This window comes from Podarcis pityusensis (assembly GCF_964106645.2).
Source record: "Podarcis pityusensis genome assembly, chromosome: 6".
Classification (NCBI taxonomy): domain Eukaryota; kingdom Metazoa; phylum Chordata; class Lepidosauria; order Squamata; family Lacertidae; genus Podarcis; species Podarcis pityusensis.
The window spans coordinates 2,922,660-2,950,186 of NC_138030.1; the positions used below are offsets into that span (position 1 = coordinate 2,922,660).

General features: G+C 46.4%; 1 protein-coding gene across 3 annotated transcripts in view; it reads right to left on the bottom strand.

Moving 5' to 3' along the window:
- Positions 1-27,527, bottom strand: part of TTLL9 (tubulin tyrosine ligase like 9) — a 54,313-nt gene that overhangs the window by 25,847 nt on the left and 939 nt on the right. For all 3 annotated transcript variants that reach the window (XM_081011389.1, XM_081011390.1, XM_081011388.1), the window contains exons 2-5: positions 23,303-23,349; positions 16,332-16,424; positions 9,294-9,405; positions 5,044-5,229 (exon numbers count right to left, since the gene is read on the bottom strand). In XM_081011389.1, the coding sequence (XP_080867515.1) occupies positions 5,044-5,229; positions 9,294-9,405; positions 16,332-16,424; positions 23,303-23,349 (438 nt within the window). The remainder of the gene's footprint in view (positions 1-5,043; positions 5,230-9,293; positions 9,406-16,331; positions 16,425-23,302; positions 23,350-27,527) is intronic.

Consider the following 27,527-nt stretch of genomic DNA (forward strand, 5'->3'; position numbering starts at 1 on the left):
AGATTGCTTGGGGAAAACCCTGGAGAGGTGGGGACTTGGGGAGGTGGGACCTTCAGTCTGAGCAATTGCTTCATGGGGGCAAGATCTATTGGAGTGAGTTGCCTTGCTCATTAGGCCTGGCACTCCTGTGTTGATTGCATTTTTGCTAATTAAGAGTTAACTCCAACTTGCAGGGTGTGAGTTACCGCTGGCTCGCTCCTGACACCGGATCAGCAGGCGACTGGGTTAGCAACCAGGTTGGCTAGCGAAGTGAGCAGGTTGGCTGCTCCTTGTTCCCGTCCTTCTTTTCCAGACCCTCTTCCTGTTCCAGACCCTTTGCCTAATTCTTTCCTAGATCCCAGGGCTGCCAACACTACAAAAGCTCTCTTTTGCGTCTCCATCTGCTCTGCTCTTCTGCATCCCATTCTCTAACGACGAAGCGACAGTGAGATATTCCGCCTTGATACATCGCAGGCATAAAACTCCGGGTTTCAGCTCGCAGAATCTGCAGCGCAGAACTCCCAGGTCCTTCTCATTAGGCACCACTCAAACCCAACCCCGCTGAGAAGGCACCAACTTCACCTGCTATTCTAAGTCCTTTCTAGAATACTCACCGTGAACAAGGTATTTAAGCGAATATTGACTTTTAACTTAATTTTCCTCTCCCCCTTCGAAAGGGAGAGGGTAGTAAAAAATGGATCTATTAACCTGAGGAGAACTGAACTCCTGCCTCCACCTCCAGAGCCTTCTTCAACCCGCGTCTTTCCACTTGTCGGCGCAACGTTGGTAATTGCAACCTTTTTAATACAGTCTCGTTCCGCGTATCCTGCTTTTCCCTCCCCAATGTTAATTGAGGATGTGGGCCCAAATCAGCTTAATGCAAGGTTTCTTGCTGGCAATTAACACAAATTATCATTTGTAGACTTAGATAATCGCTGGCTGTTATCCTCCTGGCAGTAATTCACGCGCTCGTTTGCATAATTGCCTCCCATTCCCCCACTCGGAGGCCTGCCCCTCATTTGCAGGCGGGAGGCAAAAAGCGGCTGGTGCCAGCTTTTATCGGCCGGCAAACGACCTGCCCCACTGCGAGCCTCGCAGATGGGTGTGGAGGTAATTATGCACGGCGGTGCCGTATTCATGATGCTAAAACGTCTCTCATCATCTGGCAGCAACGGCATGCCTTGCCTCGCCTCCTCTCGGCTTCTTTGCTAGCCTGCCAAAGAGGCAGATTTGCGCCCCCTGCTCCCTTGGGGAAGCGAGTGAGCAGAATCAATTATTACATCCAGGAAAAGCTTGTTTCTATTAAGGTCTCCGAAAGGGGCAATCGGAGCTCCGGGGGATGGAAGGCGACAGAGACCCACTGAAGAAAATTCGGAGTGTTTCGTTTATTATATATATCTACGCGCACGCGCGCACGCACACACACACAAACTGAGAGAGAAATTCAAGTCAGCTCTCATTTAAAACCCACCTGGTTTCCACTTTCCGAAAAAATATTCAAACCGAAACGCAGCCATCCCTTGGAACCGAAATTTTGCAGTGCCGGATAATGCATGCAAACGTTCAAAACGTGGGCAAAGTGCCAGTACAAATGCAGATACAGTGGTACCTTGGGTTACATACGCTTCAGGTTACAGACTCCGCTAACCCAGAAATAGTACCTTGGGTTAAGAACTTTGCTTCAGAATGAGAACAGAAATCAAGCAGAAGCAGCGGGAGGCCCCATTAGCTAAAGTGGTGCTTCAGGTTAAGAACAGTTTCAGGTTAAGAACGGACCTCCAGAATGAATTACGTACTTAACCTGAGGTACTAGCGAAAATAGCATAGAAAAACGCATTGCTTTCTGCTTTCTAAAACTGAACGTTGGGTAAAATTAGTGCATGCAAAACTGTGTATATTAGGAGAAATTAGGTTTGCATGGGTGGGCCCTGCTTGAGTGCAATGTTCCTGAGCAAAGAGCAGTGGCGGAGGGAGTCTCTCAGGCACCTGGGGGGCGTGCTCATAGGGGCAGGGTGAACCCCCATAGGGAGGGACAGGATGGGGCACGCGGCACCCATAGGGACGGCCTGGCCCGTCCTCTGTCCGCCCACTGCTGCCCCCCCCAGCTGTAGGGCGGCTGAGGCCCCGCGGTGCCCCCAGTCCCTATGGGCGCCGTGCGTCCCGTCCCGTTCCTATGGGCATCCCTATCAGTGCAGTGGCAATCCGCCCATGGGGGATTTTGTCTCACACACCCCTCAGGGATGATACCCGTGACAGGCTGCCCCCACTGCACCCCCCTTCTCCACAACTGGCTAAGAGAACACAGCAAAGTCACTGCCCCACCTGTTTAAGACGCATATGATTTGGAGCAGCCGCCGAGACCACATAACACCAGTCCTGAAAGACCTACACTGGCTCCCAGTATGTTTCCGAGCACAATTCAAAGTGTTGGTGCTGACCTTTAAAGCCCTAAACAGCCTTGGTCCAGTATACTTGAAGGAACGTCTCCACCCCCATCGTTCTGCCTGGACACTGAGGTCCAGCTCCGAGGGCCTTCTGGCAGTTCCCTCCCTGCGAGAAGCCAAGTTACAGGGAACCAGGCAGAGGGCCTTCTTGGTGGTGGCACCCGCCCTGTGGAACGCCCTCCCACCAGATGTCAAAGAGGAAAACAACTACAGTGGCACCTCAGGTTACATAAGCTTCAGGTTACATACGCTTTAGGTTACAGACTCCGCTAACCCAGAAATAATACCTCGGGTTTAAAACTTTGCTTCAGGATGAGAACAGAAATCGTGCGGCGGCAGCATGGCGGCAGCGGGAGGCCCCATTAGCTAAAGTGGTGCTTCAGGTTAAGAACAGTTTCAGGTTAAGAATGGACCTCTGGAACGAATTAGGTACGTAACCAGAGGTACCACTGTATCAGACTTTTAGAAGACATCTGAAGGCAGCCCTGTTTAGGGAAGCATTTAATGTTTAATAGATTATTGTATTTTAATATTTTGTTGGAAGCCGCCCAGAGTGGCTGGGGAAGCCCAGCCAGATGGGCGGGGTATAAATAATAAATTATTATTATTATATTGTTATAAGCACCACGCGCCCCTCCTTACCAGAGATCCTCTCCCTAAATCGGAGGCTCCCCCCAGGCGAAGCGTGCTTTCTACACCTGAAGTGTAACCTTCCCTGCCACGGCCGCCTTTTCTCACCGCCTGCCTGGAGCTGGGGAGCAGCAGTTCTGTGGACCCCGCCATAATCTCCTCTGGAGAAGGCGTGTTCTTAATTCGTGCCAGGGCAATTGTGGATCCACCTGGGTGTTTAGCAGCCCCCCTTCTAGGGCCCGGAGGGGGAAGAGTGTGGTCTCCAAAGGCCGATCAATCGCCAAATGACTGATATTTGTGGAATACAGTTTATCTACATTGTAATATTGCAAACAGTTTTGCCTAACAATTTAACTTGGAAGGTACTGGTTCAATAAAGCTCAAAAGGAAGGTTTGGACAATTAAAGATTGGGAGTTGCTGCGCCATTAAACTTCAGATAACAGACTTGGACAACATCCCAGATTGGAATGGAGTCAGAGGAAGCTGCGCTGATAAAAAGGCGCTGCGCTAGATTGATGAGATAAAAAGGACTGACCAAACCCGGGACCAGGAGGAAGAGACGCTGGATGAAGATTGGATTGTTTTTTTATTTCTTTTTTATTATTAGGATTGTTTTATAAAACTGATGAATGTTAGAAATATGTTGGAACGAAATTATTTGGCTTTAGCAAAAATGTTTAAAGAATTATGTAAGAATATTATGGTTATGAGAAGTTGGTAAAAATAAGATTTAAGTTTTAGGTTTTAAGGTTTTCTATAGTAAGATAAGATTAAAATAGATTAAGGTAATGTAATGACAGAATATTATGAAATATGGAAAGGATTTGCTGCGACAATTAACAACTAGGATACAAAAAAAGGGAGGAGGAGGAGGTCAAAGAAAGAAAGTAATGACAGTTAAGGATTTGAGAATAATGGATTTCTTTTTAAATGTTTGTGGTATATTTTTGTTTTTTGATTAATTTGTATTGTTTGATGTGGTTTGTTTTTTCTTTGTTTTTTCTTTCTCTTTTTCTACCTTGTTTTCTTTTGTAATTCTAAAAAATTTTCAATAAATATAATTTTTTTAAAAAAAGGAAAAATATATAGTGTATTTTTCGCTCTATAAGATGCACTTTTTTCCTCCTAAAAAGTAAGAGGAAATGTGTGTGCATCTTATGGAGCGAGTGCAGGCTGCGCAGCTATCGCTGAAGCCAGAACAGCAAGAGGGAGAGCTGCGCAGTGGTTCTTGTTGTGAAGCCTTAGCCTGATCCTCCCTCCTCCTCCCTCTTCAACAACATTTGATTCAGAATATTTTTTTTCTTGTTTTCCTCCTCTAAAAACTAGGTGCGTCTTATGATCGGGTGCGTCTTATAGAGCAAAAAAAGGGTACTGATAAAGCTGTATTCGACAGATGAAAGTATATGTTCGACATGATTGAGAATTGTGAACTCAGGGACGGAGAATTATAAAGCGTCAAAATCGAGATATGGAAAACATGGAAACAATGAGGAAAGGCAGGACTGAAATGTGAAGATATGCTTCAGAGATCCAGACCGTGGGGAGCTTCGAAAAATAAATAATTATAATTCGGACTATAGTTTTGGTCTTTTTTATTTTAGTTTTTTATTTTAATTGGAGTACAGTCATACCTCGGGTTGAATGTGCTTCAGGTTGAGCGCTTTCGGGTTGCGCTCCACGGCAACCTCGAAGTAACGGAGCTGGTTTTGCCGCTCATGCATGCACACACGCTCAAAATGACGTCATGCGCATGCGCGGAAGCGGCAAAATGCAACCCGCGCACGCACAGACATGCAGTCGTGTCTTACGTTCTATTCAGGATGCGAATGGGGCTCCGGAACGGATCCCGTTCGCATCCCAAGGTACTACTGTATTATGATTGGATATATTAATTGGATTTTTTTATTGGAAAATCAATAAAAATGATTAAAAATAAATAAATGGTGGAGCCACCTCGTCCCGCTTCCCCTCAGCCATCAGCCCTCTTACCGGCTTCATAATCCAGGTGATTCCAGGGTTCTTGCGGAACTCCTCCACAAACAGGTGGTACTCCGAGGGCATCTCAAAGGTCTTGGGGAAAAAGTCACACTTCATGGCTTCCAGCTTCCCAGAGTCCCTCTCCAGCTGCTTCCGAAACCGCTTCAGGTTCTTCACGATGTAGTTCTTCCGAGTCAGCTGCAGAGGCACAAAGGATGAGAAAAAAACAGCCTCATATACTATACAGTCATAAAGGTAAAGGTAAAGGGACAACTGACCATTAGGTCCAGTCGTGGCCGACTCTGGGTTTGCGGCGCTCATCTCGTTTTATTGGCCAAGGGAGCTGGCGTACAGCTTCCGGGTCATGTGGCCAGCATGACTAAGCAGCTTCTGGCAAACCAGAGCAGCGCACGGAAACGGCGTTTACCTTCCCGACGGAGCGGTACCTATTGATCTACTTGCACTTTGACGTGCTTTCGAACTGCTAGGTTGGCAGGAGCTGGGACTGAGCAACGGGAGCTCACCCTGTCGTGGGGATTTGAACCGCCGACCTTCTGATTGGCAAGTCCTAGGCTCTGTGGTTTAACCCACAGCGCCACCCGCATCCCTTACTATACAGTCATACCTCGGGTTAAATATGCTTCGGGATGAATATTTTCAGGTTGCGCTCCATGGCGACCCGGAAGTAACAGAGCGCGTTACTTCTGGGTTTTGCTGCTCGCACATGCGCAGATGCTCAAAATGACGTCATGCGCATGCGTGGAAGTGGAGAATTGTGGCACACGCAGACACAGGTTGTGTTCCGTTCAGGATGGGAACGGGGCTCTGGAACGGATCCCATTCACATCCAGAGGTACCACTATAGTACTATAGTATATGACAAGCTTAAAAAATAAATATGTTTAAGTATAACTTTATAACTTTATGGACCATAAAGAAGGCTGATGGCCGAAGAATTGATCCTTTTGAATTATGGTGCTGGAGGAGACTCTTGAGAGTCCCATGGACTGCAAGAAGATCAAACCTCTCCATTCTGAAGGAAATCAGCCCTGAGTGCTCACTGGAAGGACAGATGCTGAAGCTGAGGCTCCAGTACTTTGGCCACCTCATGAGAAGAGAAGACTCCCTGGAAAGGATCCTGATGTTGGGAAAGATGGAGGGCACAAGGAGACGGGGACGACAGAGGACGAGATGGTTGGACAGTGTCCTCGAAGCTACAAACATGAGTCTGACCAAACTGCAGGAGGCAGTGGAAGACAGGAGTGCCTGGCGTGCTCTGGTCCAGGGGGTCACAAAGAGTCGGACACGACTAAACGACTAAACAACAACAACAACATAACTTTATGAAAAATACAGAAGGTTTTCTACTAGGGATAACTGACACACATATAGCAAGAGAAGATCAGAAAATATTCCTCTGTGCCACAGTAGTGGCAAGGATCCTGACTGCTAAAAACTGGGAAAAAGAAATTGTGCTAACAAAAAAGGAATGGCAAGACAAACTGTTAGAGTATATTGAACTGGCTAGATTAACAGAGGCAATTAGAGATCACACTAGACAAAAGTTTCAAAAAGCATGGGGGAAATGCAGAGAATACTTCACAAAACAGTGCCCTAAAATACATACCTCGATTAATGTCTGCAGGAGACTTTGCGGATATTTAAATTATAATTAGAAAAATCTTAATAATTACTCATAAAGGAAACAGCTTATAAGAAGTAAATAGGGAGGCCAGATACAGGACAAAGGAAGTCTTTTATTTGGTTGTTTGTATTGTTGTATGTTATTCTTATTATATGTTATGTTCACGTTTAATGAGGGTGGATTTCTGTATTGGGGTGGGTGGGGGGTTTTATGTTATGCTGTAAATAAAATTTCCAATATTTTTTTTTTAAAAAGGAGAGAATAACAGCCTCAATAAATGCTCATGTGAAATGGGAGCTGCTTTATCTAGCTGTTCATCTTGCTCAGGGGTTCCCAAACTTTTTTTGGTCCCTGCCCACTTGGTTCCATCAACTCATCCCCAGTTCCCACTAGGTAAAGGTAAAGGGACCACTGACCATTAGGTCCAGTCGTGGCCGACTCTGGGGTTGTGGCGCTCATCTCGCTTTAACGGCGATTCGAACCGCCGACCTTGTGATCAGCAAGTCCTAGGCTCTGTGGTTTAACCCACAGCGCCACCCGCGTCCCAAGAGCAGTTCCCACTACCCTGCCTAATAGTAATAATAATAATAATATATATTTTTATTTATACCTCGCCCATCTGGCTGGGTTTCCCCAGCCACTCTAGGTGGCTTCCAACTGAATATTAAAAACAATACAGCATCAGACATTAAAAACTTCCCTAAACAGGGCCGCCTTCAGTTGTCTTTTAAAAGTAAAAAACTATTTTACTTTGCATCGTTCAGAACTGCCTTGTTCAGAACAGCCGTTTGCACAACCCGCTGAGGAAGACAGCAACACAGCACAGTTCAAAACAGTAACAATTAGCTGCGCATTTATTCAAAACCCAATTAAAACCACTTTGTTTAATTCAGCAAAACTGATGATTCACTGATCACAGACACTGCCTAATGAAAACAGAAGGGTGAGAGAAATTTGTAGCCTGTTTATATAGAACGACTTACCAAACATGCACAGACCTTCACCTATCGCAGATGTACTGTAAGTAATTTATAAGAAAAGAAATAGCTATTACTAATAATTGGCTATCCTTCGGCTTGTGACAACTCAGAATAGTAAATGAAAAAAAAGTGTCCAAAGGAAATCGGTTTGAAATCAATGAAAGCTGAAAATGTGAAGGAGTTTTGCTCTAACCTTGTCAACTAATAATAATAATAATAATAATAATAATAATAATAAATGTTATTTATACCCCGCCCTCCCCGACCAGAGCTGGGCTCAGGGCGGCTAACACCAGTAAAATCACAGTAAAAACACAAGGGGGGGGGGCCCCCAATTTAAAATACAGGTTAAAATGCAATTTAAAATGCAGCCTCATTTTAATAGTAGCCCATAGATCAAAACCAGAAGGGGAGGGAAACATAAGCGTCAGACTGAGTCCAAACCAAAGGTCAGGCGGAACAGTTCTGTCTTGCAGGCCCTGCGGAAAGATGTCAGGTCCCGCAGGGCCCTAGTCTCTTGTGACAGAGCGTTCCACCACGTTGGGGCCAGTACTGAAAAGGCCCTGGCCCTAGTTGAAACCAATCAAACCACCTTGCGACCTGGGAACTCCAAAGTGTTGTCCTTTGTGGACCTTAAGGTCCTCCATGGGGCATACCAGGAGAGGCGGTCCCGTAGGTACCCCCACTGCTGCCCCCATCTCTACAACTGTGAAGGCCAAACTCATGGCAAAGGGCCTTCTTGGTGGTGGCACCCACCCTGTGGAACGCCCTCCCATCAGATGTCAAGGAAATAAACAACTATCTGACTTTTAGAAGACATCTGAAGGCAGCCCTGTACAGGGAAGATTTTAATGTTTGATGCTTTATTGTGCTTTTAATTCTGTTGAGAGCCGAGGTTGTGAGCAGAGCTGCAAACCTGGTGATTCCATGGAGGACCATGTTATCCAAGTTGCTTTCAATTCAGACCAGGGCTGGGTGATATATCAATACATCAACCCAAACCGGTTTGAAGTCCGTATTGTGATATCGGTTTCATAGCTTTTCACCTGGCGATATATTGTGGATTGTGGTCCATGTGTGCTATGCAAAAAAATCACAATGTGGCGGAAACCGTGAAGCCAGCATTTGCATAAAGGTAAAGGTAAAGGGACCCCTGACCATTAGGTCCAGTCGTGGCCGACTCTGGGGTTGCGACGCTCATCTCACTTTATTGGCCAAGGGAGCCAGCGTACAGATACTGGGTCATGTGGCCAGCAGGACTAAGCCACTTCTGGCGAACCAGAGCAGCGCATGGAAACGCTGTTTACCTTCCTGCCGGAGCAGTACCTATTTATCTACTTGCACTTTGACGTGCTTTCGAACTGCTAGGTTGGCAGGAGCAGGGACCGAGCAACGGGAGCTCACCCCGTCGCGGGGATTCGAACCACCGACCTTCTGATCAGCAAGTCCTAGGCTCTGTGGTTTAACCCACAGCGCCACCCACGTCCCTTTAGCCTTTGCATAGTCCATCCTTATTTCACGATGTATATCGCAATGTTTAGCTGGTGATATATTGCGATGTTGAAAACCGGGTATCGCCCAGCCGTACTCCGTTCTAGTGTGACCCGGCTGGCACCAAGGCACCAAGTTCCTCTCACCTCGTAGTGATTGCGGAAGTGGCTGATGCGCACATGTTCATCCATATAAGTGTGGTCAAAGTTCTCCTGGAGCCAGCGGACGTCGCACCAGTAGAAGTCCCACTCCCCTTCGCTGTCGGGAAAAGGTCAAACAACATCGAGTTGGGCACAAAAGCAACACATCAAGGTCCCTCTCGCTCCTTTTATGGATCCGTTAACTGGCTGGCTTAAAACGCCATAAACATCCCGGGCCTTTAATTTAAGAGCATATGTTGCTCCCAGAACTGCTTTCATCTGAGCATATCAGTTTTCCAGAACTATGAATAAAGAGGCATTTTATGCCAGTGTGTTTATTGCAAACTGTCACATGAGAGCCTATCCGCTGCTCTTGGAACAAAACCATTTCAGTTAAGACTTAAAGGTGCAACCGGAGCCCTTTTAATATATGTTAAATAAAGACTTGACGTGGCTTCCTTGACTGCCAAATGAGGCGGCTATCAGGTAACATGTTGCGTTTCTGATATTCCGCACTGCTTCATCTCCCAGGAATTACAATGGAAACAAGGAGTCCCAGAAAACTTCTCATCTTCCTGCCCAGAAAAAGCACATCCAAGCGGCTCTGTTTGAGCCTCTCTCTTCATTTTTAACTGGCAGCAAAAGCATATTATGGAATGGCCCTCTGAAGATTGTTCTTAGGGGACATCTCACTGACAGGAACAATTTTAGCAAAAGCTTTGCCAATTCTCATCTCGTTTTATAAGAACTATAACTTTGAAGAACTGATGCCTGAGCTTGCTTTTCCCCCTCTCATCTGCTTTTCCTCATGTGTCGTGTATTTTTAGATTGCATGCCTGAGGGCAGGGAACTATCTTATTACGGATGATTGTTAAGTTGCTGGGGGAGCCTTTTCCACTAAAGAGCGGGGTATAAATATTTCAAATAAATAACCAAAAAATGTCAATGCAATATGCAGCATAGGATTAACAGGGAGAGCAGCACTAGAAATCAATGGGAGGGCTTTGAGGGGATCTGTGGACCTCAGAGCTGACTTTTAACGCCTCAAAGACCAACAGGAAATGGTCCCCTGCAAAAACAGAGAACCCACTCTTTATTAGGATATAGTTTCTTTCCACCTTAAAAGGGTACAGGCGTGACTGTTGTGTGTCACATGCCTGTTTACTTCCAGCACAGTCTGCTGGGAACTTCCGTTTGGATATAGCTTTTGCATTGCTGCTGTTTTGCTGGAGACGAAGGGAAGCAGACATGTTTTCCTTTGTTCCTGAACTATGCTGAATAAAATGCTGTACATTTTGCTTACACATTTCTCTGTCCGCCTCTTCTGCTACAAAAGAGGTCTTATTTCTGCTGGTTTGCGTGCTCAGAGTCTCTAAAGGTATCTGAGGCTTGAGTCGCAGTTTTGATGCTGTTCTGAGAACTGGAGTATCGCCCGGCTACCGGCTGGTGGCTGGAGCCAGCTGGGGGCCTGCCAATTGCCCCTGGCAGCACCCCAACAACAGGGTTTCGGGCCCAGATCCATGGCGCTTACAGAAGTGTAAGGCTGCTGCAAGATCCTGGCAGAGACAGAGGTATGTGAAGCTGATCATCCCGGCCAAGGCTAGAAGGCTACCCACTGAGAACCTTTACACCCCATCATTCAAACCCCAGACCCCAACAAGGCCAGAATCAGGGTCTCCACATAATTAAGCAAGCAGATCGTGTGTGCAGGAGGGGATGAAATAATAATAGTAACGAGCAGCAATAGTTGAAATCATCATTGCGGAAATTACATCTAGCAAAAGGGTGTTCCTCTGCTGTGCCGACTCTGCAAGTTTTCTATACAGCTGCAAATAAAACGATTTAAGTGTTGTAAAGTGCAATATGCAAATGTGACACTAGATGGCGATGGTGAACTATGGCAAATTCAATATATTTTTCAAAACATTTACAGTGGTACCTCTAGATATGAACGCGATCCGTTCCGGAGCCCCGTTCGCATCTAGAAGTAAACGTAAGTAGCAACAGCACGTCTGCGCACGCATGCGTCGCTTTTCGCCACTTCTGCGCATGCGTGTGACATCATTTTGAGCGTCTGCGCATGCGCAAGCAGCGAAACCCGGAGGTAACGCGCTCCGCTACTTCTGGGTTGCCGAGAAGCGCAACTCGAACGTGCTCAACTCGAAGCGTATTCAACCCGAGGTATGACTGTATTATAAAAGCGTTTTCACAGCGTGAGGTTTTTTTACGTGTGTAGATTCCACCATAGTTTCTCTTTTTAAAGAAGGAAATGGCCACAGATCTCTTCACCCACCACCCAATCTCAGGTGGTTTGATTTTAAGTAGTTCTGCAGAAAGGATCATTTGCTAGGGAAATGAAAGTCCCTCTTTACACGGCTGTTCCAGGACTCCATTCTGGAAATGTAAATACAGCAAGCGTACGCAGCACAAAGACATCCATTTATCTGTGCTTAGGGAGGCATCGCTGCTCTGGCATGTATGATCTCCAGCCTGAATAGATCCCACACATTTTTCATTTCCGAGGAGTAAACAGGGATCTTGGGACTGGAGAAGAATATGGCTAGCGACTGATGTTTGGGAAAGACCAGAGAGCGGGAAGAGAGAAGCGTGTTTGCATTTGTATCCAGCACTTGAGGAGAAATAGGGTGTGTTTAGTGAGTAAAGGAGATGCAGCTTTGAATGTGGGGCTTTGAGGAAAAATATGGGGAACACAGAGGCTTGAAAAAGGAAGCCCTTGCCTTGCTGGGAATCAGGGACGGGTTTAGGTTTGATGAGGCCCTAAGCCACCGAAGGTAATGGGGCCCTCTATATGCCCAGCTGTCCTTTGGGGAATATATGGTATATGGCAGGCAAGTCCAAAGTCCATTTTGGGGGCCGTTTATTTATTGGGGTCAAATCCTTAAAAAAAGCTCAACAAATGTTCACTTCATCAAATCCGGCCCTCTTTGAAAAAAGTTTGGGCAGGTTGGTGGTTCGAATCCCTGTGTCGGGGTGAGCTCCCGTTGCTCAGTCCCTGCTCCTGCCAACCTAGCAGTTCGAAAGCACACCACCGCAAGTAGATCAATAGGTACCGCTCCGGCGGGAAAGTAAACGGCGTTTCCGTACGCTGCTCTGGTTCGCCAGAAGCGGCTTAGTCATGCTGGCCACATGACCCGGAAGCTGTACGCCGGCTCCCTCGGCCAATAAAGCGAGATGAGTGCCGCAACCCCAGAGTCAGCCACGACTGGAACTACTGGTCAGGGGTCCCTTTACCTTTACCTTTACCTTTGAAGCCATTCTGCCATGCAACCAGTCCATGCAGAATGTAGGCACCCTATATATAGAAATGAACAAACCAGTGATATTTTAGGAAGCCGGCTAACAGGCAGGGCCCATAACTTACATCATAGGAGCCTACACAACACAAAACACTGTTGCTGTACAGTGGTACCTCGGGTTAAGTACTTAATTCGTTCTGGAGGTCCGTTCTTAACCTAAAACTGTTCTTAACAGAAGCACCACTTTAGTTAATGGGGCCTCCTGCTGCCGCTGCACCGCTGGAGCACAATTTCTGTTCTCATCCTGAAGCAAAGTTCTTAACCTGAAGCACTATTTCTGGGTTAGCGGAGTCTGTAACCTGAAGCATATGTAACATGAAGTGTATGTAACCTGAGGTACCACTGTATGTAGGTTTTGTTTTGTTTTGTTTTTTATCTTATATTTTGGAAATGTACATCCAGGTTTTTTTTCCTTTAATTTTTTTGGGGGGCCCCCAAGAGAGTGGGGAAGGGACGCGGGTGGTGCTGTGGGTTAAACCACAGAGCCTAGGACTTGCCGATCAGAAGGTCGGCGGTTCGAATCCCCGCAACGGGGTGAGCTCCCGTTGTTTGGTCCCTGCTCCTGCCAACCTAGCAGTTCGGAAGCACATCAAAGTGTAAGTAGATCAATAGGTACTGCTCCGGCGGGAAGGTAAACGGCGTTTCTGTGCGCTGCTCTGGTTCACCAGAAGCGGCTTAGTCATGCTGGCCACATGACCCGGAAGCTGTACGCCGGCTCCCTCGGCCAATAAAGCAAGATGAGCGCAACCCCAGAGTCGGTCATGACTAGACCTACTGGTCAGGGGTCCCTTTACCTTTTTACCTTTAAGAGAGCGGGCCCTAAGCTATAGCTTGTTTAGCTTATACGTAAATCCGGCACTGTTGGGAATACAAACCCCTTGTAAACATCCATATAGGATGTTCACCTGCAGCTGCTTTGATAGACAATACAGAATGAATCTTCCCACTGGCTGACCCCTAAGCTGCAGCAGGCAGACAGAGGAAGTAAGATTAACTACAAACTCCACAATTTGGGATCCCCATCATCCCCATTTCTTCCTTCCACGTACTCAAATCTGTACATGAGCCAAGAGGTGGTTGCGCTCCCTGCCCTTAGTAACAGTGTGCAGAGAAGACAATGTATTTCTCTGGGACTGAAGCCAGAAGAATAGGCTGCTGGGAGCGATGAGAGAATCCCAGTGAACTAGGACTCTTTTGTTTAGTGCTGACTGTGTGCATTGTTCTCTGAGATGTGCAAATGTCTGAAAACTGTGTGTGTGTGCAATCTCCTTCCTGAAAGCTATCCCTGGTAGAAATTTCAGAATCCATTTTTTCCCCAGCGCACAAAAAGAAGAGGGAGCTTCATCTTGGCTGGGGTGAAATCTACACACATATTAAAAAAAAACGTTGTGAAAATGCTTTTTAAAAAAAGTTTTGAAAAATGTATTGCATTTACCATAGCTCGTCATCGCCATCTAGTGTAACATCTGAATAATGCACATTACAACACACTTAAAGCATTTTACTTGCAGCTGTATAACGGAGTCCTGGGAGTCCTGGAAGACCTGAAGACCTTTTGCTACCTGACCTGGACTGACTCCAGCTGCAGCAAGCTGAGGCTGCAGAACAGACTATTGGTCTGGGGTGTTGTTGCTGGGGTTTTTTGTATCTTTATTTTAGGCCTTGTGATTTAGTTGGAAATTGCGCAGTTTCGCTGTGTGTTTTTTTAAATGTTCTATTTACTGTTTGTGACTGCTTTGTTATGTTGCAGTTAAGCGGTTTTTCTACGTCGTATGCCACCTTGAGAATGGTTTAAACTCTGGAAAGCCGGCATACCAATAAAATTATGTACGTATGTATTTCTTAAGTTCTTGCCAGAGGAGCAGGGGGAAGGTGTGTTCAGCAAAGCCCCCTGAATTGAGGCAGGAACTTCTGTGGGTTTTTTTTGAAATTAAAATTAAAATTAAAGATTTTCTTGGTTTACAAAAGTATGTGCAATGTCTCTCTCTCTCTTTCTTTTCCCCCAAGTAACATTTCATAGAATCATAGAATCATAGAATCATAGAGTTGGAAGAGACCACAAGGGCCATCGAGTCCAACCCCCTGCCGAGCAGGAAACACCATCAGAGCACTCCTGACATATGGTTGTCAAGCCTCTGCTTAAAGACCTCCAAAGAAGGAGACTCCACCACACTCCTTGGCAGCAAATTCCACTGTCGAACAGCTCTTACTGTCAAGAAGTTCTTCCTAATGTTTAGGTGGAATCTTCTTTCTTGTAGTTTGGATCCATTGCTCCGTGTCCGCTTCTCTGGAGCAGCAGAAAACAACCTTTCTCCCTCCTCTATGTGACATCCTTTTATATATTTGAACATGGCTATCATATCACCCCTTAACCTCCTCTTCTCCAGGCTAAACATGCCCAGCTCCCTTAGCCGTTCCTCATAAGGCCTCGTTTCCAGGCCTTTGACCATTTTGGTTGCCCTCCTCTGGACACGTTCCAGTTTGTCAGTGTCCTTCTTGAACTGTGGTGCCCAGAACTGGACACAGTACTCCAGGTGAGGTCTGACCAGAGCAGAATACAGTGGCACTATTACTTCCCTTGATCTAGATGCTATACTCCTATTGATTTTTTACAGATCAGTTTCATTTGTTGAGACATTAGGAAGAAAAGGGGGAAAGAGGTGGAGGGAGGGGAGACGAGTGAGGTTGGGGTCTGGTGGCAATGTTTCTATTTTACTTACTATGCGTAGGGTTTGGTGCCAGCGTTTCTTGTGCAGGTTCTCTGCTGTTCGCTTGTGTTCCTTTGGTGGTGAGAGAGGTTGGGGTTGGCCAAGGTGTGGTTGTTCATTTGTGGTTGGCTGTGGTGGTCTTTGTTTTCGTGTGTGAGTGGGGTGGGTGGGTGTCAGGTTTGGATCAGGTTAGCCATATTGATTTGTATTCTGTTGGTGGATTTTTGTCGTGATAAAGGGAAGCCATACCAGGGTGAAGGTGTCTTCTTCTATTTGTCCCTGTGTCAGTTTCAGTTTGTTGGTTAATTTTTCTATTAGGGCTGTTTCCCATACTATTTGGTACCATTGGTCCATGCTTACTCCTGACAGGTCTCTCCAGTGTCTGGCTATGATGCTTCTGGCTGCTGAAAGTAGGTGGGTTATGAGTTCTTTGCCGTGTAAATAGGCATTACAGTCATACCTCGGGTTTAAGTAGCTTCGGCTTGAGCGTTTTCAGGTTACGCTCCGCGGTGACCCGGAAGTAACGGAACACGTTACTTCTGGGTTTCATCGCTCGCGCATGTGCAGACGCTCAAAACGACATCACGCGCATGCGTGGAAGCAGTGAATTGCGATCTGCCCATGAGCCGACACGAGTTGCGTTTGCTTCGGGATGCGAACGGGGCTCCGGAACAGATCCCATTCCATAGCTGTCAACTTTTCCCTTTTCTTGCGAGGAATCCTATTCGGAATAAGGGAATTTCCCTTTAAAAAAAGGAAAAAATTGGCAGCTATGTCCTGTTCGCATCCAGAGGTACCACTGTATTGTCTTGGAAGATGTTTAGTAGGGCCAATTCTGGGGTGATTTCTAATACTTGCTTAGTTATTTTACATAGAACCTTTGTTGAGATAAGAGCTTTGGGAAGTGGGATTCTTGCACCAGGAAATCAATTCTGCGGTTGTGTGCTATGGCTTGGATTATGAGAGAAGACCCGCCCCCCTTATTATCATGCCCTTAAGAAGAAAACCGCAAGCCTTACTCTTTCACTTCAACCCATCCTGGTCGCTGTCGAAGGACGTCTAAAATGGTGTTTGTAAGAGCACACTTGAACCGGATGCAAGCTCGGGGTTCTCTGTGTATAAGCAAGACACATGGATCCCGTTAGATAATAATAATAATAATAATAATAATAATAATAATAATAATAATTTTATTATTTATATCCTGCCCTCCCCAGCTGAAGCCGGACTCAGAGCAGCTAACAACAATAAAAGTAACACAGTTTACATAAAATCACAATCAATTAATTGAAATGCATTCAATTCAATAAAACATTATGCTATAATAAAATCTGTTGGCATTTTAAAGTTTAAGCTATAGTTTTCTTTTTGTGTATATATATTGTGGGCGTATTCATACAACCTATTAACAGTTCTAGTTACTGTCTTGACCCAGCTCCAGAGCAGCAGGGCATTGCATTGCAAATACCGTATTTTTTGCTCTATAAGACTCACTTTTTCCCTCCTAAAAAGTAAGGGGAAATGTGTGTGCGTCTTATGGAGCGAATGCAGGCTGTGCAGCTATCCCAGAAGCCAGAACAGCAAGAGGGATTGCTGCTTTCACTGCGCAGCGATCCTCTTGCTGTTCTGGCTTCTGAGATTCAGAATATTTTTTTTCTTGTTTTCCTCCTCCAAAAACTAGGTGCGTCTTGTGGTCTGGTGCGTCTTATAGAGCAAAAAATATGGGTAAGTCATCTTCTAATCTCTCTCTCTCTCTCTCTCTCTCTCTCTCTCTCTAAGCTAGCAAATTATACAACAAATGCAATTAAGATGCGTTTAAAGGGCGATGGTGACTTTGGCAGGGAGGAAGATGCAAAACCCTCACTCTCCAGACCTTAGAGCAGCCTTCTCCAGCCTGGAGCTCTGCAGATTTTTTGGACTACAACTCCCATGAGCCCCTGCCAGCCTGGCCACGACAGTAAAGTGTAAAGGCACTTCTAAATCAGTTTTGTTTCGTAAGTTGCTTAGTGGTTCCATGGCTATTAAGCGGTATATAAACGCCATGAAATAAAAAATTAAATAAAATACACTACTAGCCTGTAGCTATAGCAATTTACCTGTCACAGAACTTCCGCCAAAGAATTATCAGACTCCTACAAAAGCCTGCTATGTATTGTTTATGCAGCGCTTCTCATTTCTTTTTATTTCTTTCTTTTAATTTTTATTCACCATTTTCAATAGTTTTACAATCTTTCTAACATATCAAAACTCGACTTCCTTCCTCCTCTTTCTGTGCTCTCTTAAATTTATTTTTTTACATTTCCTGCATATTCTAAACTAACCTAACTTATTCTTTTATTCATCTGCTTTAAACATATGCTCTTATGAAACTGCAGGTCGTTACAATAATCCTGCCAATGTCCTTATCTGTTTACAGTTTGTTTGTAAATATTCAATAAACCGTTTCCATTCTTTTTATCTTTATTTATTATTTTTCTGGTAAGTTTCACCATTTCTGCATATTCTGACTGACTCCAGCTACAAAAGCTGAGGCTGTTGAACAGATTCTTGGGCTGAAGTATTGTTTACAGGAGATTGAGAGAGCTATTGCTGTTATTGATATTGAAATATAGTCGAGAGTGGATTTCATGCTCTTTATTCAGCTCATAGTGGTGAGGAGGAATGGAAGTTCTCCCAGAATGTCTGCTTTATATATAATTATTTACACAATGGGCCCCACGTGACTGGCTAGTTCCGGGATTCTCCTGTGGGCCAATCAGGTTGTGGATTCACTTCCACCTGGAGCTGGATTGGGTGGCTCCTGTGGACCAATCAGACTGCTGCATTCTGAATCCTATTGTTCTAGGACCAATCAGACTGCTGCATTCTGAATCCTATTGTTCTAGGACCAATCAGACTGCTGCCTTTTGGATCCTATTCAACTCAGTACATAACAGATATTATGATTATTATGATTTACGTGGAAATTGTTTCCATTTGGTTGTGTACGTTTTGTTGTGTTTTATTTATCGTTTATGACTTCTGTTATGTTTGCAGTTATGTAAATCTTGTCATGTTGTAAGCCTCCTTGAGCATAGCTTCAACAGCGGAAAGGCGGCATACATATAAAACGATGATGATGATATTCCATAAGTTTCTGTATCCATTCTTCTTTTGCTGGTTCTTCTCATTTCTCAGACACAATCCTGAACTTACTCTGTCACACCTTTGTGGTTTGTTTGCAAGGCACGTGAGACCCAAATGGAAATAGGAAAGGTGAGTTTTCCACTCCATGTGGCAGAAAAAGGGCTTATGTGATATAATAATAATAATAATAATAAATTTTATTTATACCCCGCCCTCCCCGGCCAGAGCCAGGCTCAGGGCAGCTAACACCAGTAAAATCACAGTAAAAACATAATTGGGGGGGGGGGACAGGACCCAATTTAAAATAGAGGTTAAAATGCAATTTAAAATGCAGCCTCATTTTAAAAGTAGCCCATAGATCAAAACCAGAAGGGGAGGGAAACATAAGGGTCAGCCTGAGTCCAAACCAAAGGCCAGGCGGAACAGCTCTGTCTTGCAGGCCCTGCGGAAAGATGTCAAGTCCCGCAGGGCCCTAGTCTCTTGTGACAGAGTGTTCCACCAAGTCGGGGCCAGTACTGAAAAGGCCCTGGCCCTAGTTGAGACCAATCTGACCACCTTGCGACTTGAGACCTCCAAAGTGTTGTCCTTTGTGGACCTTAAGGTGCTCCGCGGGGCATACCAGGAGAGGCGGTCCCGTAGGTACGAAGGTCCTAGGCTGCACAGGGCTTTAAAGGTCAAAACCAGCACCTTAAACCTGACCCTGTACTCCACCGATAGCCAGTGCAGTTGGTAAAGCACTAGGCTCAGGAGCCAAAGCAGCCACACAGCCGAGAGACTGGACATTCCTTCAGGTGGGGCAGTGAATTGCAAAGCCCCCACCCTGACCCCTGCTTTTAAGTCGCCTCTCTGTCTCGAAAAAGGGAAGGGGTGGCGCTGTGGGTTATACCACTGAGCCTAGGGCTTGCCGATCAGAAGGTCGGCGGTTCGAATCCCCACAACAGGGTGAGCTCCCATTGCTCGGTCCCAGCTCCTGCCAACCTAGCAGTTCGAAAGCACATCAAAGTGCAAGTAAATCAATAGGTACCGCTCTGATGGGAAAGTAAACGGCATTTTCATGCGCTGCTCTGGTTCACCAGAAGCGGCTTAGAGATGCTGGCCACATGACCCGGAAGCTGTACACCAGCTCCCTTGGCCAATAAAGTGAGATGAGCGCTGCAACCCCAGAGTCGGCCACGACTGGACCTAATGGTCAGGGGTCCCTTTACCTTTACCTTTTACTGTCTCGAAAAAAGTGAGAAGATTTGATGAACGCCACAGCCGTGGGAACAGAGAAGCTCTATGGATCCAGGCAATATCTGCTAATTATAAGGCATCTCCTTCCATTTGCTTAACCATCCTTTCATTTTGAACATGACAAACTATCCCTGGCAGAAGGGACTTTCACAATTGTTATCAAAATAATGTGAGACGACTGAGCCTCGTCATATGGGGAATGTTTGGAGGAGTCCCAGCTCAAATTATACGCTGCCTACCTGAAACGCATTTCAATGCAGATTCCAGCTGCCTGGGTTTAAGGCCATGAATGGCAAGTAGGCAGCGCTAATCAAGAGGCAGCAATGGCCGGACTTGGTTTAAGGCAGATTCCTATCCCCTGTTTTTCATTATCTGCCGGCCTTCCACAGCATTTCTGTTGACAGATGTCCTTCCTTTTACTGCCAGACTTGTCAGTACGTCCGGTTGGCGCGTGAAAACTGTCTTCAGTTTTGTTTTGTTTTGTTTTTGTCCCCATTTTAGGTAACACAACTTGCCAGGATAGGTTTGCGTACTGTAGTGGTTCAAGGGGTTGCTCGTGCGTAAGCCGGTGCAAACACCTGGCTGGGTTGCCTGAGTGAACCTTTTCTGTCCGGACAGCCACTCACCCGTGGCTGTCTCAATCGCTGGCAGAATCCGTCAGTGGGCGTTTCTTAAACTTCTTCCAGCAAAGAAGCTCTTTGACGCCTAGTCTCCTCCTACTCTCTCTGCGCGAAAGCTTTCTGCGCAAGGAGGGCGTAGGCAGCGGAGGACCCCTACTCTCCCCGCTGGTCCCCAGCAAGGAGTCATGGGACCGCCTCGCCGCTTCCCCCATCTGCCCCCCTTCTCCACTGGTGCTACGCTGATTCTCTTCCCCAGAAGATGGGCTGCCTCTCCCAATCCCGGGACGCTCTCTGGAATCCCTCTGGATCTTGCTCTCTCCCTCCGGCACTGATGGCAGTTCCCTGACACGTACACAGTGGCAACTGGTGTGCCTTGGGACTGGTAGGGCAGAAGGCAAGGAGGCCAAGAGTAGGTGGCGCCAGAGCCAACGAGAGGAAGAACCAACTAATTCTGGTTTCGTTCCCGTCCTCCTCCCCGTTGACTTCTACAAAGACAAAGCGGAGACTAAATAGGAGGAAGCTGACAGCTCCCTGGAATTAGATGTAAGTAAGAAGAAAGTGTTAGGTTTCTGTTATGCCACTGTGCAGTACTTGGAGTCACAAGACTCTGTTTACATTCCAGACTGTTGGAAGTCTCACGGGAGACGGATGTTGATGTTACTGATTTCCTGTTTCTTTGTTCCAGTGTTGTTCACTGACTCTCACAGAGAGCAGATGCATATTCTTTTCTGTCCTGCGTAGTTAGAACAAACTTAGCAATGTAGCACATACTTCCATCTCCTTCTGCTGCTTGGATACTCTGTGTAATGGGAACGTGCCTAAAGCCTCATCAAAGGCCTAAAGCCTCATCAAAGGCGTTAATCACACGTCCGAGGAGGAGAGCCTGATGGATTTTGAAGACTCGACCGGAGCAGTAGCTCGGTTGAATGGAGATTCTGACAGAAATCAGGCAGGTAGGAGCTGGCTGAGAGCAGGCCGAGGTTGGTGGGGCAGGGCCCCCTTCGCCCCAGTGAACCAGCCTCCACTGTGTGTGCAGGAAGATGGAATCATAGAATTGTAGAGCTGAAAGAGACCCCAAAGGTCATCCATTCCAACCCCCTGCAGTGCAGGAATCCTGTCCACAGCTGTCCCTGAGTGGCCTCGAACCACCAACCTTCTGGCTAACATAGAGATTGTTATGTACTGAAGTTCTCACCCTGGGCCAGCAGGGGGATACTGTAGATAGTTATGCAAATGAAGGACCGAAAGTGACGTTCAGTGATTGGATAGTTTGTATGCAAATGAAGGATCGAAAGTGACGTTCAGTGATTGGATAGTTTGTATGCAAATGAAGGATCGAAAGTGATGTTCAGTGATTGGATAGTTTTAGAAAATGGCAACAGTTACATTGTTCTGGAGCTCTATATAAGCAGGCTGACTGAGCCCCTCAGCTCAGTTCTGTTCCAGCTTACAAATAAAGAGCTGCTTTGGAAGAATCACTGTGTCGTCTGATATGTTCGCCCACAACTTAACACTGGCGACGAGGATGGGATCCGAACCCACGCGTGCAAAGCACAATTGTGCTTTGCACGCGTGGGTTCGGATCCCATCCTCGTCGCCAGTGTTAAGTTGTGGGCGAACATATCAGACGACACAGTGATTCTCCACAGGCAAGATAGGCAAGTCGCAGTTTTGTGGGATTATAACTTTAGCAGAGTTTGCTGCAGACGAGTTTGCTGTTTACACCTGAGAAATACCTGACATAATATAATAATAATTTATTATTTATACCCCGCCCATCTAGCTGGGTTTCCCCAGCCACTCTGGGCGGCTTCCAACTAAATATTAAAAACAATACAACATCAGACATTAAAAACTTCCCTAAACAGGGCCGCCTTCAGTGGTCTTTTAAAAGTAAAATAGTTGTTTATTGCCTTGACATCTGGTGGGAGGGCGTTCCACAGGGCAGGTGCCACTGCCGAGAAGGCCTTCTGCCTGGTTTCCTGTAACCTCACTTCTCTCAGGGAGGGAACCGCCAAACGGCCCTCGGCGCTGGACCTCAGTGTCCGGGCTGGATGATGGGGGTGGAAAAGCTCCTTCAGGTATACAGGACCGAGGCCGTTTAGGGCTTTAAAGGTCAACACAATCACTTTGAATTGTGCTCGGAAATGTACTGGGAGCCAATGTAGGTCTTTCAGGACTGGTGTTATGTGGTCTCGGTGGCCGGTCCCAGTCACCAGTCTAGCTGCTGCATTCTGGATTAGTTTACAGTTTCCGGGTCACCTTCAAAGGTAGCCCCACATAGAGCGCATTGCAGTACAGTGGTACCTCAGGTTAAGTACTTAATTTGTTCCAGAGGTCCGTTCTTAATCTGAAACTGTTCTTAACCTCAAGCACCACTTTAGCTAATTGGGCCTCCTGCTGCCGCCGCGCCACTGGAGCACGATTTCTGTTCTCATCCTGAAGCAAAGTTCTTAACCCGAGGTACTATTTCTGGATTAGCGGAGTCTGTAACCTGAAGCGTATGTAACCCAAGGTACCACTGTAGTCCAAGCGAGAGATAACTAGAGTATGTATTACTCTGGCGAGACAGACAGCGGGCAGGGAGGGTCTCATCCTGCGTACCAGATGGAGCCTCCATGGACAGCTGTGAGTCCGAAATGACTCCCAGGCTGCGCACCTGGTCCTTCAGGGGCACAGTGACCCCATTCAGGACCACGGAGTCCCCCACACCTGCCCCCCAAGAACAGTACTTCTGTCTTGTCAGGATTCAACCTCAATCCATTAGCTGCCATCCATCCTCCATTGTGGAGAAGTGCCTAAAAATCACCCCACCACACATTTCGGCTTTTCAAAGCGATGGAAAAATCTTAACGTCCGTTTCTGTTTGGAATGCAACTCCCAGCACTCTGCCCATTACAGTAGAGAGTCCATAAAAATACACCAGCCCCCCCCCCCATTCACACAGAAAGAGGAAATGATTTTTAAATGATTTGATCAGATGTGGGAGAGGGGGAGAACCAACCACTCACCGTTCTTTCAGTTTTTGGTAACCGTAAGGCCCTTTGTAGTTTACGTTCTGCAATGAGATAAAAAGAAAAGCAAATTAAATTGGAATGTGAAATAATGAGTATCCTAAAAAAACCCACAACACTCCTCTGTTATGATGAGGTACTATCAAATATAATGCAAGACATCAGAAATATTTTTTTCTTCCATTCTACGAGGAACTGACGACTAAAAATGAGATGCTAGTTCCTAAAAACGTGATTCCGTGACCCAGAAATTTGAAATATTCTATTTGGCTCTGCCTCTTATATCACTCAGTCTATAAAAAAAAGTATACTAGTGATACAATATTTTACACTTTCTCTATCCTTCCAAAAGAAGCCAGGGGTCTGGCAAGCCCGGCTGCAAATTCTTGCAAAACAACTCACGGCTTGTTTTTGCTTTTCTCTCTCCCTCCCTTGTGGAAGATAAAATGGTGTTGTGGGTAGGGTGGAGACTTGGAGTGAAGGGATAAATTGTTTTACAATAAATTGTAAATTACGATGTACATATTGCTATCTTCATTTGGGTGGCCTCAAAAAAAGCAGTTAATAACTTTAATCAGTTAATTTACCAATTAGCTAAAGGTAAAGGTAAAGGGACCCCTGACCGTTAGGTCCAGTCGCGGACGACTCTTGGGTTGCGGCGCTCATCTCGCTTTACTGGCCGAGGGAGCTGGCATCTGTCCGCAGACAGCTTCCAGGTCATGTGGCCAGCATGACTAAGCCACTTCTGGTGAAGCAGAGCAACGCACGGAAACACCGTTGACCTTCCCGCTGGAGCGGTACCTATTTATCTACTTGCACTTTGACGTGCTTTCGAACTGCTAAGTGGGCAGGAGCTGGGGCCGAGCAACGGGAGCTTACCCCGTTGCGGGGATTCGAACTGCTGACCTTCTGATCAGCACGGTTTGGTCTATCCATGCCAATAAAATGACGCCTTTATGATACCTCCAGAATCAGAGGCACCACACCTTCTTTGAGTACCAGTTACTGTGGCACAATAGTGGGCGAGGCCCTGGCTTGTGGGATTCCCATAAGGCATCGGTTTGGCCACTGTGGGGGTATGGGATACCAGACGAGACATGCCAAGGAGAAATAAGAAAAAGGGGGAAGTCCCGCCATCTCTACATTCTGCCCTTGGCACACACGTAATTTTACCAGGCCCTTGTTTTGCCCTTAAGAACAGGGATATTCCGCTCCAGCAGAGCTGAACAAGACACAGTCATTTTAATAGCAGGAACCGCAACCATTGTGTGCCATGAACATCAACAGGAGTCTTTTTGCAGGACCACTTTTGCACAATAAGCACCCAATGCTTGCCCCCAGTGCTAGCATGGGCTGCTTAATGGTCTGAGCAGTCAACGTCTCGTCTGGGAAGAAGGAACAGGGCGCTACTCCCAGTGACTGCAAGGCATCTGGATCACAAGGTAGCAAGCCAGCTCCCAGGTATGCCTTGAAAGATTCCATCAACGGTGTCTCCGAAAAATTTTACACATCACTTGGGAAGACAGGCAAACTAATGCCAGTGTACTGGAAGAAGCAAAGATCACCAGTGTCGAAGCAATGATTCTTCAATATCAACTTTGTTGGACTGGTCATGTTGTGTGGATGCCTGATGATCGTCTTCCAAAGCAACTACTCTATTCCGAACTTAAAAATGGAAAGCGTAATGCCGGTGATCAACAAAAGAGGTTTAAAGACTGTCTCTAGGCAAATCTTTAAAAATGTAGTATGAACACCGACAACTGGGAAACACTGGCCTGCGAGCACTCCAGTTGGAGAACAGCCTTTACCAAAGGTGTCATGGATTGTGAAGACACTTGAACTCAGGACAAAAGGGAGGAACATGCTAAGAGGAAGGCATGTTTGGCAAACCCTCACCATAATCAACTTCCACCCGGAAACCAATGTCCCCACTGTGGAAGGACATGTGGATCTAGAATTGGCCTCCACAGTCGCTTACGGACACACTGTTAAGACCATGTTCATGGAAGACAATCTTATTTGGCTATGAGTGATCACCAAAGAAGAAGAGGAATCCTTGAGTTGTCGGGTAGCTGATTGCCTTGACTGGCATGTGGGGCAGGCCATCGCATCGCATCAAGGCAACTGAGCACATCTCTAAGATCACATTCTGAACACGTATTTGTCTTCCTGTTTGTCATGCACAGCCCATACTTCTCTTCCCTCCTGGTAATGTTTTCGTTGTGCTGACGATACCACATTCTCCGAGCACTGAAGCTGCGATACTCTGTGGTTGGGGAACATATGATACCTCTTTCTCCGCCAGATCGCGCATTCGCTGCAATTGAGACTGCTGAATGAGACGTGATTGTCACAGACACCCACTCAGTGTTTGTTTGCTCATATGGGCAGCAGTTTGAAATATTGTACTGAATAATTCTGAGGCTGACAAAAAAGATGCAATGAGACGGGTGACATCCACAGACGCCCCAGCTGTCCTTGTTTACCAGCGACAGTTCCTGGTCAAAGAACTGCCCCTTTTTTTTTAGGGTGGGTGGGATGCCATGGTAAAAATTTCTTTGCGCAAGTCGCTAAGAGCTGCTGCCATGTTGCAGGGTTAAGCTCTCTCCCCAGGGTCTCCGGTGGCGAAATCACAGAGTGCGCTAAATCTTGGCTCTAGCAAAGGTCAATGGCTGCACATGAACAATTAAGGGCCAAACCAGACACAGAAAGTCTTTGCTCTTCACTGCCACAAGTTTTGAAATACAGTATTAACAGAAGCCATGGGGATCGTATGGATCATAGAATCAGAGATTGTTAGAGCTGATCACCTCATCTGTCTCCAGAGAAATCTCTATGTGGGACAAGAAGCTACAGTTAGAACTGGATATGGAACAATGGATTGGTTCAAAATTGGGAAAGGGGTACGACAAGGCTATATATTGTCTCCCTGCTTATTTAACTTATATGCAGAATTCATCATGCGAAAGGCTGGGCTGGATGAATCCCAAGCCAGAATTAAGATTGCCAGAAGAAATATCAACAACCTCAGATATGCAGATGACACAACCTTGATGGCAGAAAGTGAGGAGGAATTAAAGAATCTCTTAATGAGGGTGAAAGAGGAGAGCGCAAAATGGTCTGAAGCTCAACATCAAAAAAACGAAGATGATGGCCACTGGTTCCATCGCCTCCTGGCAAATAGAAGGGGAAGAAATGGAAGCAGTGGGAAATTTTACTTTCCTGGGCTCCATGATCACTGCAGTTGGTGACAGCAGTCGCGAAATTAAAAGACGCCTGCTTCTTGGGAGAAAGGCAATGACAAACTAAGACAGCATCCTAAAAAGCAGAGACATCACCTTGCCGACAAAGGTCCATATAGTAAAAGCTATGGTTTTCCCAGTAGTGATGTATGGAAATGAGAGCTGGACCATAAAGAAGGCTGATCGCTGAAGAATGGATGCTTTTGAATTATGGTGCTGGAGGAGACTCTTGAGAGTCCCATGGACTGCAAGAAGATCAAACCTCTCCATTCTGAAGGAAATCAGCCCTGAATGCTCACTGGAAGGACAGATCCTGAAGCTGAGGCTCCAAGACTTTGGCCACCTCATGAGAAGTGAAGACTCCCTGGAAAAGACCCTAATCTTGGGAAAGATGGAGGGCACAAGGAGAAGGGGACGACAGAGGACGAGATGGTGGGACAGTGTTCTCGAAGCTACGAACATGAGTTTGACCAAACTGCAAGAGGAAGTGGAAGACAGAAGTGCCTGGCGTGCTCTGGTCCAGGGGGTCACGAAGAGTCGGACACGACTAAACAACAACAACAAGAGCTGGAAGGGACCCCAGAGCCACAATGCTGGTGAAAGAGGGATTCAACTTTCCCCACTAAACCATTTTCCGTTTGCAAACTACCCTCCTCCTTCAGATATGCTGTCTGGCCTGCGGGGGGGAAACTTGCAGGAATATTTTGGGGGAAACAGCAGGTTGGGGGTGGTAGTGTAATCTGAGCTGAGAAAAGAGCATAGGAGAACCATGGCTCCTCGCCCACCCGCCCCCCACCCTCCGCTCTCTGTGGCTGCCATTAATATTTTAAGAAAAACTGCAGGAGGTCCTGACCGCCGGCCTCCCATGGCTTGTCTGATTTGCTGCTAAGAAGGCACCACGCAGCAGGCTGCCTGCTGTTTTGGATACTACAGCTACTGCCAAGGCATATTCTCTGAGAACCCCTGAGAACACATTATTA